The 16337-nt window shown below is 39.1% G+C and overlaps 1 protein-coding gene and 1 pseudogene across 2 annotated transcripts in view; one reads left to right on the plus strand and one right to left on the minus strand.

Moving 5' to 3' along the window:
- Window positions 1-3235, minus strand: part of LOC114046327 — an 85936-nt pseudogene extending 82701 nt beyond the window's left edge.
- A 9684-nt stretch (window positions 3236-12919) lies between these two features.
- ALCAM (activated leukocyte cell adhesion molecule) overlaps window positions 12920-16337 on the plus strand; it is a 253315-nt gene continuing 249897 nt past the window's right edge. For both annotated transcript variants that reach the window (XM_027868663.1, XM_027868664.1), the window contains exon 1: window positions 12920-13226. In XM_027868663.1, coding sequence (XP_027724464.1) covers window positions 13154-13226 — 73 coding nt within the window. In that variant the 5' untranslated portion in view covers window positions 12920-13153. The remainder of the gene's footprint in view (window positions 13227-16337) is intronic.

Here is a 16337-nt window from a genome sequence, read left to right on the forward strand (position 1 = left end):
GAAAAATGTCCCAGGCTTGGCTAGGAAGTTGAATTACATTCAGAAAAATCTAAAACATTGGAAGTTGCCTATGGAAAACTGGTTCCCATAGAGCACCTCATTAGAGGGTCTCAATGACCTGTGTGCACTGCCACGGTACTGAAGCCTTGGGGTTAGGGTGATGAGGAGACAAAAAGATATGGAAGGATGATGAGGATAAGGTCAGTAGACAGACCAGGCCCTAGCAAAAGACAGATCAGTCCAATACAATCCAATTAACATTTATTAGGTGCCTATGACAAGTGAGCATTGTGCTAAGCACTGAGGATACAATTAATAAAAAGAAAGACAGTCCCTGCCCTCGACACTCTAATGGGTGAGACAATACACCAAATGAGGTAGAAAGCAGAGCAGGAGAGCTGGGTCACGAAGGGGTATGTTATCTACTGGAGTTGAAACCAGGCAAGGCAGCAGATACAAAGTGGAGTGGAGTTCATTACCTGTTTAACAATTTTGTCCTGCCTACCCTATATGGATAATTTCTGAACTCTGTTTTCTGCATTTCCCTCTAGGCCCACCACCACTTTTGATCCTTGAAGGTCAATCTATGCATTTGTAAAAAGCAATGTTTATGTGCTATACATTTTATACACAGTTAGTGAAAGAGGCCAGAATCATAAGAAAAGAATGCCCTTCCTTCTTGACTTAAAATACCAAGGTCATTCCCAACTCCAGGCCCAATTAAGGAAAAAAAAAAGTGAACTAAGATCTAAAAATGAGAAAAGGGAAAAAAATGCAGGATTATTTACAGCTATAGTGAAGGTCACTGGCAATTCATTTAATCTTTTAGGTGCCCCAGGCAACTCTGGAAAATACTAAGCTGTAAAGCATTTGTCAACTTGCAATGAGGGAGTTTCCTCATTGACAGGTCCTTACACAAATGAAATCACAACTTCCCTTAAAAAAAAAAAAGTACAGATGTTTTAATAGTGTTCTTCCATTGAGGAAGTATTCTAAAAGAAATAGATTGACCCCAGTGGACTATTTTGAAACATTTTAAAGTGATAATGGAGGAAATTGTACAGGGCTAGAAAGTATATTGAGCTTCTCCTGTTTGCTGAAAATTTGTGTACTGTTAATACCATGACAACAAGTTTTACACTATATAAAGGGCTTTGCATACACAGTTCAATTGTTGGGGGGGAGGTACAAAACAGACTTTATTGTATAAGCAATTTTTATTATATAAAATGTTAACAATAAAATTATGAGTGTGAGTAGAGCATAGATGGCAATGCACTTATTTTTATTGGAGTGAGAAAAAAAACCCTGACCTAGTCTATAACACCATTTTGTGGGAAGAAAAAAGGTCTTAGTGAAAAGTAAGTGGAAACTATAGTTTCAGGAATCTTTAGACCCAGCCTAATGCAACTGTAGACGTGTTAGTTTTCTCCTAATCTCATTCCATGGATTACCAGGGACTATGCATTTCTCTTCCAGAGTGATTCCTTTTACCCATCTTCTAAGTGAGTTTCCAACTTCAATCTAAAGGATATCTTTAAAAATGAAACTTGCCAACACAACTATGGTGTTATAAATCTCCTTTCTAGCATTTTCTACTGACATTCTAATGTCTTCCTGAACATAATAAAAAAGGTCATTTTCCACCTGAATTCATCTCCTCCAAGCCACCTTATATTACTGTAAATCCAGGTTTCAACAAGTTTTATTCCGTTCCTTCTAGAGTATTTTATTTACTTTAACCAAGCTAAAAATCCCAACTACCACCCCACACTCTACTCTAAAAGCTTGAAGAAGGATCATATTTTATTGGCTGACTGTATGTGGATACCTTTTTAAAGTTGAACTGTTCCTTCTAGCTGAGTGACAGAAAATTAAATGTCCCCTTTCCAATGTTGCCTGTGGATTTATTCTGACTTTGTTTCACAGGCTTTTTTGATAGCTTTCCATGTATCAATTATGCCAAGAACACCTTTTATAGAATTTTTAACTCCCTCATGAGAAGATAGATATAATTGTAGGTTCTCTTTGCATAGTCAACTCAAGTGACTGCCCTATCACCTATTTATTTCGTTGCCAGAGCCCCCAACCTTTTCACCCTTGTCCAGGAGGGCAATACTGATGTTTTAGGGAATCAAAGACATCCCAAGGGATTACTTATAAATTGGTACGGAAATAAAAGCTCCCGGTTGTTTCTGATGTGGATTTCCTGTGCAGTAGAATTTTTGGAATAACATGCAAAGTGTAATCAAAGTCAGAGCAAGCAGAAAATGAAGGGTCAGGGGTAAGGGAATCGTGGAGCCTCAAAATATTCCTGAAATCCCCTATGGTGTTTAAGAGCAGGATCTAAATTTTCTCATAGCAACCTATTAGGATTAGCACTCATCCCTGCCAAAAGCAAGCTAACGGTTTCTCTACAAAAAGGAAAATGGACATCAAAGATTTTTGCTACTACAGAGGGGACTGACTGGAAAAGCTCACAAACTACCCTTTGATGGACTCTATACAAGACTCAAAGGCAAAAAAAAAAAAGAGAAAAGAAACATGCCCCTTTTAGCAGCATAGTCCTAGCGAGGTCAACTAGAGGAAAAACTCGACTGCCAATAGGAACTATCGCTGACAGTATCCTAGAGCTACTGGGTTAAGGATACAAGCCTGGGAGATTTTTATTTTCCCTAATGCACGCCGAAGAGGCTCGGATCTGGAAGTGGGGACGCTCCCTTCTTACTCTCTTAGAGAGTCTAGAGTGAGAATGCCAAGAGAATAGCCAGCAATCTGCCACTGTGTCGGATGAAAAGCCAAAAGCGTAGGGGGAGGAAACGAGTGGAATCGCATTATTTAGGAAGGTATTTTCAGGAATCTAGTAGCTGCCGAGACATAAAGAGTCAACATATGCTACCTGTGTGTGAGAAACAGTTGGAGGGAAAGGAGCAGGGACTCCCTTGGGAAGAAGGTTTGCCTTTGCCTTTACCCAGTACCGCCCTTTCTCCCTAAAACTCATGCCAGAGTGAGCAAAAATCTTGGTGGCTGGCTAAGTAAGACCACACGAGGTAGACTAGAGGAACGGATAGTGGACCCTGGATTCAGATAAACGTAGTCAATCTCAATTCGGGCAAATGACCCGGGGAAGGGGGAGCAACAGCCGAGTCTCTAACCAGAAAGGGTGTGCACCCCTCTCTCCCCGCGCCAATAGGAGGGGTGTCACCATGGGAAAGAAGACTGCCAAGACCGTCATTCGCAAAGAGAGCACTAAGAAAAATTTCTATCATTTCACCCGTTCCTGAGCCTTTTACTTATAAGCTTGGGGAGACCTAGGAAAAGAAAAGCAGAGTGAGTCATGGCGTTTAAATAAGGAGCTTTTATTGAATACATCAAAACAGCAGAACTTTTTTATTTTTTGCCATTCTTTGAAACATACCAACTGTTTTTTTCATTTTTTGAAACAAACCGACCTTCCCATCTTCTATCTCCTCTTTACAGAACTTATTTCCTTTGCCTCTAAAATCTCTCTCCTTTTATTTCATAAGTCATAGTTTACCTCAACCCACCATCTCTCTCGTTTTCTCCTTTAACTTTTCCCCTAATTTGAATTTCCACTATGATCCCCATTTCTTTATTGTTTGTTTGTTTTGACTATTCTAGTTTGTTTGACTTGTCTGGTAGTTTCTTTTGGAAGTCCATTCTCTTTATAGATGGGTCATACCATGTTATCAAGAGACAGTTATCAGTCATTTACCCCTTAGTTTGAATTTAAGTCAACATATTATTTTTTAGGGAGAATTACATGTTAAGCCATAATTGCAAGATGAAAACTTTGTCCCTTATTAAAGTAATTTTCATGCATCAATCTCTGGCCAAATACAAGTATTATTGGGAAGGAGTGCTGTTGGGAGGGAAAACATCAGGAAGTTCTTCCTCTGGATTACATACCCCTAGACACCTACTACATCTATATATGCTTGAGGGGAAAAAAAAATCTACCCTTTTTTAAAAGTGCTTACCAAGTGCAATGCATAGTTCTTGATACTGTGAAACTTATAAAAGAGGTAGGATAGTAAGATTGGTCTTTCTTTTCTCATTAAACCCTAAAGTCAGTATAAAAAGGGAAAAAGTAAATGACATCAACAATAAAAGCTGGAGTTGAACCTGGAGTCAAGAAGACCTGAGTTTGAATCCAGTCATAGAGGCTTACTAGCTATGTAACTGTGGGCAAGTTACTTAAGTTTGGCTCAGTTTCCTTAACTGTAAAATGAGGTTAATAACAGTACTTACCTCACAGAGTTATTGCAGGATTAAATGAGATAATATTTGCAAAGCACTTAACAGAGTTCCTGGAATAAATGCTTATTCCCTCCTCTCCCCTGCCCCCCCCACCTAGCAAATTATAGCTCTTTAAAAATATATACATGGGGATGTAACATTTTCCTTGAGTAATTGTTGGGACCAGGTAAGGAAATCGGAAAGAATATTCTTAGGATTAGGTAAAAATGATAAGAGAAAGGATAAGTAGGAAAAGGGAGTCAGAGATTTATATACATATAGGCTAAGTAAGTGTAGTAGTTTGGGTTGACCTGAAGCAGAAGGAATAATTTTTAGAATTAATAGGATATGAGAGGAATTAGAGAGTGTTAGCTAACTAGTAGAAACTTACTACCTTTGGATTAGGGGGGAAAATTGGCAGGGGGGAGCTAGAACCTTGACCTTGCCACACCAATAGCTGCTAACAATGAAATCCTTCTATTAAAACTAAAATTTGGGAAAGGGGCCCTTCAAAGATTAGCTAATTCATGCTTATTGTAGTCCTATGTCAATCCCCGGCCTTGAAGCAAGATCCAGAGAAGGAAATATCTTGACTGTGAAATTCCTCACTGAGGAAATTCAGTCTCTGGAAAAAACTCAGAAAAAATAGAGCCAGATCATGTCTGCTTATGCAGAAAACATCCAATAGCACTTATCTCTCAGTGCCAAAGGCTATCTGGTACTGACCACCTTCAAAAAAATGTCCCCAGGCAAGTGTTTTGTTTCTCTGTAAGGCTCATCTTCACCTTGAATCCTGGGGATTGTGGAAGGGGTTAAGTGGAGAAGAACGTTGACCTAGAGTAGACATTAGGCTTATTTCCATTATTTCCATGACATTTTCCCAGCAACACCTCATTCCATATATAATTACATAGTACATAAGATATCAAGAAAAGGAAATGTCCAGAAATTAGTTAACACCTATAGATAATGTGTATTTTTTTCTCTTTGTGCCAGCTAGCTATCCCTGTCAACCAGGCCTGCACAACCTGCAGCCTGTAGGCCCCTTACAGACTGCAGTCTCACCAAAGGATTTCAAGAAGTCAGAGAAAAATGTAGAGAACATTTTCCTCTACATTTTTCTTTGCCACTGGCCTTCTCTAAATCAACAGGTCATTACCTTTTTGTGTTACAGACACCTTTGACAGTATGATGAAACCTATAGACCCCTTTTCAGGATAATGGTTTGTTACACTCATAATTGAAGGAAATGCTAAATTTCACTTAGAAGTTAGTGAAAATAAAGATGTTTTCCCCCCATCCAAGTTCTCAACCTTAGCTTAAGAGTCCCTGCTCTAAACCAAGGAATAGGAAAAGAACACTATCTTCAAAATGGATGAATTATTTTCTCTCTTCCCACTATCTACCCCACTATTACAGCTAGAGAGAACCAAACAAAAAAAAAAGGATTAAGAAGGAGCATATGAAGTAGTGTGGTATATAATACATTACTCTGGGAGTTATGAATTCTAGACCTGTCTTGACCAACCATTTAATCTTCATTACTCAATACCTCAGTTTCCTCATTTGTAAACTAGATGAGCTCTCATGTCTCTCTAACTATAAAATAATATGATTATATGAGTGAGGTAGATAAAACATAATGAAGAATTTGTTAATAAGATAAAATGAACTATCTGCCTGGGATTACTGAATGGAGGTTCATCCTTGGATGCTAAGATGTATTTATTTTTTTCTCTTTAACTGAATTGACCAAAAACATATCTCCTATTGCATGTGCCTTCCATTTATAAGCATAATCACCTAAATATCTCCTTACTGTACTTATATATTATCATATGATCTTACTTAATGTTATAATATGCTTTTATGGTATCATTGTCGAAGCAACAAAAGTCTTGGAATAGGCTATCAGAGTATTATGCCTGTGTCTAGACAAGGGTAAAGTGATATGTTTGACTCTTAAAAATGCAAAAATAAGAGAAATCATAGAAAAGTTTCTCCTCCATTTCTCCAGACACATGTTTTAGAGGATTGAACTTTGAAGATCAGCATGTGAAGGAAAAGTTGATGACCTGGGGAGGTCACATGAAGGGGGTTATATTGCAAGCTACTAAGATATCTAATAAGACTATAACTTTAAATGTTGTACCCATACTAACTAGTGGGCTCAAGGCTATTCCTATTGAGTTGGAAGGCCAGTGCAAATTACATCGAGTAGTCCACAACCCCTTCTTCTAACTATACAAAAAAGATGAGAATATCCTTTCTTCTCTCCTATTTTCTCTCCTCAAAATGTCTTTTTATGACTTCTCTTTCCCAATTCAAGGCTACCCTTAATGTTCGTCTGAACTTGATTTCACCTATGTTAAAAAATGTTGGGGGAGGTAGGAAAAAAGGATGGAGGAAACACAATACAAATTGACCTGATTTTCAAACCCTCTGGGTTAGACTCTAAGCCTACAGTTCAATACAAGAAATTCAGTGTTTGTGTCATCTTACAACCTCTTGTTATGTCACCAATACTTACCTTGTACTTCTTTATGATTTGAGTCTTTATAAAAATAGAATGAAGATAATTTGCCACCTTTCCTCTGGGAAATTATAATTATTAGTTATAATTAATCAATAATTATAATTAATTAATTATTAATTATAATTATAGACATGGATGGCAAAAAAAAAACTTCATCTAACAGGTTTCCCCTCCACACAAATACACACACACACACACACACACACACCTGCAAAAATATATAGTAATTTTTAAAATTAATTCATTTATTTTTAGTTTTCAACATTCACTTCCATAAGATTTTGAGTCACAAATTTTCTTCCCATCTCTCTTTCCCCCACCACAAAACAGTATGAAATTTGATATAGGCTCTACATACACATTAATATTGAGCCTTAGTCATGTTGTAATGAAGAATTAGAACCCATGGGAGAAATCACGAGAAAGAAGAAACAAAAAAGAAAAAAGGAGAAAGAGAGAGCAAATAATATGCTTTGATCTACATTCAGATTCCACAGTTCTTTTTCTGGATGTGGACAGCATTTTCAACTATGAGTCCTTTGGAGTTTTCTTGGATCCTTGCATTGCTAAGAAGAGATGAGTCTATCAAAGTTAGTCACTGCACATTGTGGCTGTTACTATGTACAATGTTCTTCTGGTTCTGCTCACTTCACTCAGCATCAGTTCATTCAAGTCTTTCCAGGTTTTTCTGAAGTCTGCCTGCTCATCATTTGTAATAACACAATTATATTCCATTACATTCATATTAAAATACATAATAAATTTTGATGAAATTAATATGAACAAACTTTTAAAATACAGTTTTCTGCACTTGTTTATGTATTTAATCATATAGTACCCTTATTTTCTCAAAAGTTTTTTCACTTTAAAGTGTAATTATAATATGAAATGATTCAAGTAACAATTTTAAATACTTCTACATAGTATTTAAATCCTGGACACTAAATTAAATTAACTTTTTCTTTATAGGATTTAGGCATGAAAAATTTATGAATCATCTGTGATTCGGAAATCCATTGCCTGACATAAATACTTTGACCAATTCATCCTGCAAGAATAAAATGTAAAGAACAGATTGGTGTTGATGATTCTAACTCATGCACAATTCATTTAGTAGACCCTGGCACCAGATTTGTAAGCATGCCTAAATGATATGTTATATAAAACACAACCCACTATGGGATCCCAAAAACAGTTTAAATAACTGCACTGGGATTTTGTTTTTTGCTTTTGTACTTTATTAGTGGTGTGTGGCACTCAACTAGATTTTGGATTATTCTGCTAATTTGCTTTGAAATGGCAGCTCCCTTGTTTATATTTATTAAAAGTGATACATTACACCAAAAGAGATATCTCTATGATGCTCTGGGTAAGTAACCCTGGAGTTGTGCTTCCTTATCAAGTTGGACACATGCCTCCAAAACCATTATTAACTCCAATTTATTTTTATCCTATATTATGTAACAAGTCATGAGGGATGAGTTACTACTGTTAATGCATTTTTGTAATATAAGTGAAAGGTCTGTTTTGATCTTATAGGAGTTATACTTACAATAATTACTTTTTATTCTTTTAAATATAATATTCAAAAGTAAATTAATGAGAATTAATTATTTGGTGGATGTTGACTCTTTTGGGATTAAGATGGACTCTTTATTGTCAAAAATGGCTATCCTTGAAATCAAGTCCTGCCTCAGACAGATACTATCTTTACTACCATAAGAAAGTTGATTAACCTCTCAGTACCTGAAACAACTCTAAGAGTTTATATAAATTTCAGAGAGTTACTAATTTGCATAGGTGGAGGGAGTTTCCATATCAATAATCCCTTATATCAATGAAATCAAAGGTCCAGATGACCCCCTTCCCTCCCCCTTCACAATAAATAAATAAGTAAAAACAATAATTATATTTGTATGTGTGTATAGGGTTACAAGATAAAATATACATTCTTTTCTCAGTTTCTACAGATCTTTAATTTGTCAGCCCCTTTTCTTGACAGACTTGTGAATCACAAGATGGAAGGTAGAAGTGTCATTACAGATAGAGGTAGCCCTGGGGATTATCTCTAGAATGCTTAATCAAATTTAAATTTCTTTCAAGGTATCAAATATTTAAGTAATCCTGCTCTGAGTCACTTTCTATTTATTCAGTGCTAAAACATCTGCTTCTTTCATCCTAAAGTTGAAAATATACGGTGACCTTTTTAAAGAAATTCCCAAATAGCAGGGAAAACCCAGAATATATCATGCTTCTTGATTAAATTTTATGCACCTAATGTAATCACTTGTGGGTTATTATTTTATACACTGAGTATTTTTGACATCAATTTTATAAATGTAGTGTAGGCTCCATAGTAAAACAGCTTAGCAAGGTTCTTTCCTCATTTCTCATGTAGGTGTGAGAAACCCAAATGAGTGGATTACTGTTTTTCTTTTTTTGTTGTTGTTTTTACAGTAGTTCAGACCTACAGCCTGAAGGAAATACTGAGGCTTCCAAGGCTCTGAAGGTTTTAGCTTTAGTGATATAGCTCACCATATGGCTAGCATTATTGAAGATGTTGATGGAGATCTATTTCATCCTCAGTTACAGAATTATACTATTACTATGATTTTACCATTATATGAAATCAATCACAATATTCAATTCAACAAATATTTGAGTCTCTATGCACTATGGACACAAAAAGTCTCAAAAAAAACAGTCTCAAAGAGTTTACAATTCAATTATGTAGGTGATAGGAACTAAACCTGTGATTTCATTGATATAGGATACTGCCAGAAGAGAAAATTCCCTCTACTGATGCAGGTTGGCACATTCTTTTCAAAGTATATTAGAGACTTGCCTAGCATTGAGAGGTTATGTGATTAATCAACATTACACAGTAAATATGTGTCAGAAGTAAGGCTCTATCTTCTTGGGTTCTCTATCCACTGCACCATGATTTTCCTTCAATTACGTATCATTCAGGAAATTAAGATATCTATATGTTGTACTAGTGTTAAAAAAAAAAGAACATTGGATTTACATTTAAAGGATCAGAATTCTCATTCTGTCTCTATAATTTGCCAGCTATGTGATGTTGGACTAATTACTTAACCCTTCTGTGCTTCATTTCCCTCATCTGAAAAATGAGTAGCTTGGTCTTGGTAACCTCTAAGGAACTTTTCAGGTGCTGATTTATGATCCATGATCCTTGAACCAAGATAGTGATTCCTGTAATAATTATGGAATAATTTCTCAAAGGGCTTTGGGATTCACATGTGAAACTAACACATGTCTATTTATGAATATGGCCAGTACACATCTGTTGTTAATTCTGCAAAATTTATCAACAAATTCTGTTTTATAGAATATCAAACCTGTCTCTTGCTCTTCTTTCCAATTTCTGCCATAGTCTTAATCCAGGTGCCTTTGGTTTGAATTGATTATTGCTCTGAAAAGTGAATACTAAGGGCTTTGAATATATAACGTATATAACATACATAACATACAATACACATATACAACACATATCCATATTATTTGTGCTTATATATATAACATACATATATGTGTGTATATTTTAAAATATAGAGGTCTTTCTTAAAAATGGTTTTGAGCATAATGAAAATAAATTTACTTTAAATCTTTAGAATATAATACGTATACACATGTGTGTACACATATATGTATTACCTATAATTTTATATTTATACACACATGTTTATAAATATATACATATAGATATTCATGAATGAAGATGATGGTTTAAGATCAGTTCTGAATATAACCCAAGTTTGGGTTGGACTTCTATGCTTCTATGCTTCTATGCATACTTCTATGCAGTGAGCACAGTGGCCTCACACAAGCACACATGCAAACTAAGATAAATTTTAAAACCATACCCTAATATCAAAGAGGCATGCAGTAGGGCCTTAAGTTCAGGTTATTTAGGTGTCTAGATGTCCTTGATTTATACCCCTGTCTTAGCTTAATTCTAGATCCTCCCCTGCTTAGGGAAAAAGACTCCCTTGAATAAATCCAAACTCCAGCAGTTGAGTAAAATTCACCTTATAAATGTGAGTTCAGAACCATTTTCCTTCAAGAAATATTCTTCTTGTTTTTCCTCTGAAATTAATACGCTTAAATATGCTCAAAATATGCTTAAAACTGGAAGTATCCAGTAGCCTTGAAGATCATGGAAATATTAGAGACTGGTTAAATTGAAAAGGAAAACAAACAAGGATTCTTGAATATTGTGTTTTCCTAACCAAACTAGATAAAAAGTCAAAGTTAATGTGAAGAAAAAAGAGGAAAATAGATGTGTTGTTCTATTCTGTTTTGTCACCAACATAAAACAAAGCTGAATGAATTTTCCTAGGCTTCTGGTATGATAGAATGTAAAGGTCAAGGGTCATTTGTTGTTTTTTTGGGGGTGGGATGGGGTTCTTTAATATGTCATTCATCTCCTGGCAAAAGGATACTATACTACCTGGTCATTGCTAGACGGCATTCCCTGTTGGAAATCAACTCCATGTAGGCATGAACCTATGTTTCACAAAGGCTATTTAATGCTGAGGTGTGCTGATGCAGAAAAGAGATTTTGCTATACTTAGGTAAAAAGAACAGAGAACTCCAGTTCTTAAACCTACGTAGAATTAACAACAGCCCCTCTCGGACGCCTCTGAGTTCCGCAAAGCTTCAGGTGTCTTGCTGGGGAGCCGGTCCTGTCACCAGAAATTGTCACTTTAGGTGCCCGTGTTTTCAGAGACTGGAAAACTTTAGACCTTCATTTTCCATAGGTTTAAGCTTTTCTTTTTCTTTTTCTTATTCATTTTCCGCTTAACTTAAAATGATGGGTCCACGATATTTTTTTCATTATTTTTAAAGGAGGAGAAGAGTGTTATGAAAATAACAACTACTCTGGAAGATTCGAATTTGTCTTGCTCAAATTGAGGCAGGGGGATGGTACTGAGAACAAATAAGCAAATATCGTTAGCGTCTAGTCCACACTGATGACTCAAGAGCGTTGACTTCAAAAAGAAGGAAAAAAGCCCAGAACGTCAAATAATTCCCTCTCATCCCTCGGGCTGCAACCAACCAAAAGTTATTCATATCTCCTTCTCCAGAGGCTCACTCTCCGTGTTTTCTTTCGCTTAGTTTTGTTTTGCTCAGACCTACCAACCTAGATCCCAGTCTTTTCCCTCCCCCACCCCTACCCTAGGCGTCTCATCCCAGCCCCGGAACATCATCCCTAAAAGAAAGATGCAAAATTCTAGCAGAGAAAAGAAGTGCGGGAAGTAAGGGCGCGGGGTGATGTTTGCGTATGTGAGAAACGTGGAGAATTTGTCCTTTTCTCAGCCAAGTGAGAAACAAGAAAGAGATAATGTCACATGAGTGATACTAGCAAGACCAAGGAAGTGGCAGTCCCTCGGGAGCCGCCAGGGTACCAGCCGAGCCGATGCTCCCCGGGATATCCTTTGCTAGTTTCCCATTGGCGGTGCGCGTTCCCGAGGGGGCGGGACTCCCGGGGTGGAGACCTGCCTACTCCAGTATCCCTGGAGCGCGCTTCGCACTCCCCATCCTCCTTGCGCCTTCCTAGTGCCTGGCTCGCGAGGCTCGGTCCTGCAGCGCCCCTAGGCTGCCAGTCGGCGCTTCAACCACCTGCTCTGTTCTGCTGGGAGGGGTAGGAGAGATACGTTGCGGGGGGGAAAGGAGGGGAGGGGGGAGAGGGTGGGTAGGAAGGAGGAGAGAGGGAAGGAGAAGCTTACACACGCCTTCCAGTCACTACCACTCAGAGCCTAGTTCTCTTCGATCGCAGCTGCAGCTGCTACTGCTGCCGCCGCTACCGCCGCCGCTGCCACTGCCACCACCACTACTGCCTCTGGCACTACCGCTGCCACCTGAGGAGAACTGCAAGACCCGCTGCTTCTTATCATCTTTCTCCAGTGATTTTGTTCATAGCACCTGGGCTTTTTTTTAAATTGAGATTATTATTATTGCAAGAGAAAGAAATTAAAGAAAATAAGGACCACCTGCAAATTACAAAATTACTCAATTGTCTCGGGGGGGGGGGGGGCCCCCGTGGTTCCCCAGCAGGGGGGGGCACCGCCTTGGGGGGTTGGGGGGGGGGGGGGGGGTTGGTGGCACTGGCTTTTGGAAAGTTGCGTTCGAGGAAGAGGACAAGGTGCAGCCCCAGATCCTGGGGGGGCGGTGTGTCTGTGCGAAGCTGCTGCCCCCCATTCCCCCTTTCCCATTCCTAACCTCCAAGTGGTACTACTACCGAGGGGACTGGAGGACGACGCCCCCCTCCTGTGAAGTGGACTGTGTTCTTGCACACAGAAGAGGAGGAGGAGGAGGAGGAGGAGGAGGAATATGGCACCAACAGCAGCCCACTCCTGTCGACTGGTCGTAAGCCTCCTGATCTCTGCCGCCGTCCTTAGGCCAGGTGAGCAGCTGCGGAAACGTGGCCACTCATAATGCCAGGGTGAAGAAAGAGGGGAAAAAGGGGGATTGTTCCCTGGGACCTCCTCCGCCCGTATGCCCGGGGCTATGCGCAAAGACATTTAGAGGAGGGAGGGAACCGGTTGTGGGGGGCAGGAGAGTGTTCTTTTTGGAGCTGGGACCTGTCACTCGTGCCGCCTGTTCAAGCTTTGCTGGTTTGTTCAAGTTTGGGTGACGAGCAGGTGCACTCTTTGAATCTCAAGTAACTTTATATAAAACTGGGGGTGTGGGAGTGATTGTGGGAAGACTACCTCTTTATCCCTCCCCCCTTCAGAACCCTACGTTTAGTGGAGAATTTTTTCTTCCCTCATATACTCTCTGATTGTCTTTATAGTGTCCAAGTCCACGTCATTATCTTCCATGCAGTTTTTGTATTATTTAGATATGGCAGGAAATAATCGCACGCTACTTTTTTTCTTGATGAGTCCCCCAGTAACTTCCTCATGGCAGAATAGATTGGAGATCAGAAGAAATAGATGAGAGAGAGAAAGAGAGAGAATCTGCATCCTTTTCCACACTTTCTGTTTGAATATGGTTTTCCCTCTGTTGATGCGTGTATGTGACTAGAGGAACGTGGAAAGGGTTACAAGCAACACAACCAGAAATGGCATTATTAATGCCTAGGTTTGTGAGAGGTAGATGGATTGGTGGTTTGTGGTTCTTCCAGTTTGTGTGAACTAACAGTTCTGAATTGTGTCTGACTATTCAGAACTGCCCCCCCACCCCCAACTAAGATATCACACAAAAACCGTTCCTGACTTTCTACCTCTGGTCTGGCTCAAGCCCTTTCGGACTGCTATGGCTATGGCTGAGGTATAGCAGCCACTTGGCTGTCACTGTTCCTTCAGAGTGCGGCAGTTGCAGTCCCCTTGCTTCCTCCTCCCCCACCCTTGGATTTGATTTAAAATAGAAATCTGTGTCCAACGTATATTTAAAGTTTTCACATGTGGTCTGATAGCCGACCGGGTGTTTCTGTTGATTATTTCTCCCTGTTTTAGGTCATAAAAAGAAAGCCCACTTTCTTCTTGTCGCTCTCAACATAATTCAGAGCTCTTCAATTCTTTGCTAGGCAAAGTCATCAAACGGGTTTTAGAACCTCCAAACTGCTCCCAGGCAAAAGGAAAAGAGAGAACTGTTTGTGCTGGTGTGTGTGTGTGTGTGTGTGTGTGTGTGTGTGTGTGTGTGTGAGTGAGTGAGTGAGAGAGAGAGAGAGAGAGAGAGAGAGAGAGAGAGAGAGAGAGAGAGAGTGAGATTTGAGTGTTTTGGGGGGGCGGAAGAGAAGAAGGGTGGGAGTTTGCCTCTCTCCTCTTTTTTTTTTTTTAAAGTTGCTTTTCAGATTGAGTAATGACCTCACCTGCAGTTCTGAGGCAGGCTGAAGACAGCCCCTGCAACAAATCTTTAGCTTTTAGGAGGAGAGAGAAGCCAAGAGTTTCAGGGGGCTTTAAGTGTGTGTGGAGGGGGTTGGGTGAGCTAAAAAGAGGGAAATGAATGGAGGGGAGATTAAGGAAGAGAGCAGGGTCAAAGACTGTGGAAGATTTTGGATCTCTTCACTTTTCCACAATCCCAGTGACCAAAAGGGAAATGAGCTGGATAAAGAAAGCAAGGGAGGAGGGAAAGGGGAGCAGTGGCGTGGGAAAGAGATGAAACCTATAAAATGCAAACCAAAAAAAAAAAAAAAACCAGCATGTAAATTTTTCCAGTTTAACCATTTCATGACTTTTATGGGATAATCTTATTTGATTAATTTTCCTTTCGTTGCGGCTGCTGGTGTTATTTTGTATTGGACACGTCCCCGGTCAGGTTTCTCTGCACATTGTACAGCTAAGCAGGGAGTGGTTCTGCCTCTAAAACGCTCCCCCCCGCCCCCCCCCTCTGTGCAGTAGTCATTGCAGCGCTATTTATTTTAGCCCCGAAGGATTGTGTTGCCAGCAGTAAATGTACAACACTAACGCGTGAACAGTGCTGGGAGAGTGTATAATACACACACTGTCACATAGTAACAGGAGCACACACACGCACTGCCTGATGCCAGGCTTCCTCTCTCGGCTGAATACTAGGTCGGATATTGCAGACCTGAAAACCGAGAAGCCTAGCTACTGAACTCGCCTGTGTGGGAGTAGACCCTCTTTCAATATCGAGGATAGAGGTGTGAGGAGTGTGTGTGTGCTTTGAAAAGCACAGTGTCAACCGCAGCAACTAAAAGTCTCATAGTAGCTAAATGTACTTTCTTCAGACCCCTTTGAAAAACTGACCCCTGTGGGAATGCAGTATAAAAGCCTGGCACAATGGACCGGGCAAGTTAGACCTCTCTCCTCTCACCCCACCTCCTTTTTTCTTTTCTATTTCCTTTCCAGAGCTTTTTTTTTTTTTTTTTTAAATTGTGCTTGGTCAGATTGGAAGAACAAAAAAACTTCAGTTTGTGAAACTGCTCTATTCTCCTTTCTTTTTCCTTGCTTTTATTTAGCACTCTAGCATATTATGACTTTTAGTATCTATAAGACTCTATGAACATACTTTTGCCATGGGATGTTACTATGTACCTTTTGGGGGAGAGGATATTAATCACCAAGACTGAAGTGAATATAAAGGCTAAGGAGTATGTGTTCTGCATTCAAGGTAGAGAGTCTCATTATTCTTGTAGAAAGAGCGTCAGCCTGTGGTGACATTTTGTATTGCTTTAAGAAAAGCTTTGCCTGATTATATTTACAATGATAAGGGGTTATTGAGGTAGTGCTGTGCAATTAACTGTTTCTCCACTGGGGTCACCTATTTTTGTCCTCCTTTTGAAGTTTTCCAAACTGCTTACCATTAAGACTGATTCCAAAATGGAAGTTTAACAACAGTTGTAACATGTTGCTGCTTACTTGTCCTGTGTGAATTTTTTTTTAACCAGACAAGGCCTTGAAATCACATTTGGCATGCTTAGTCCTGAGGATGTCGATGTTCTGATTTTTTGATGTAGTAATACCAAAACAAAACATACCTTCAAAAAATAATTGCAAGCTAATTATGTTTACATATTGTTTTATTCTGTGTATTTTCTTTTATATCAATT

The sequence above is a fragment of the Vombatus ursinus genome, unplaced genomic scaffold (assembly GCF_900497805.2).
Source record: "Vombatus ursinus unplaced genomic scaffold, bare-nosed wombat genome assembly UNPS02001419.1, whole genome shotgun sequence".
In the NCBI taxonomy this organism is placed as follows: Eukaryota; Metazoa; Chordata; class Mammalia; order Diprotodontia; family Vombatidae; genus Vombatus; species Vombatus ursinus.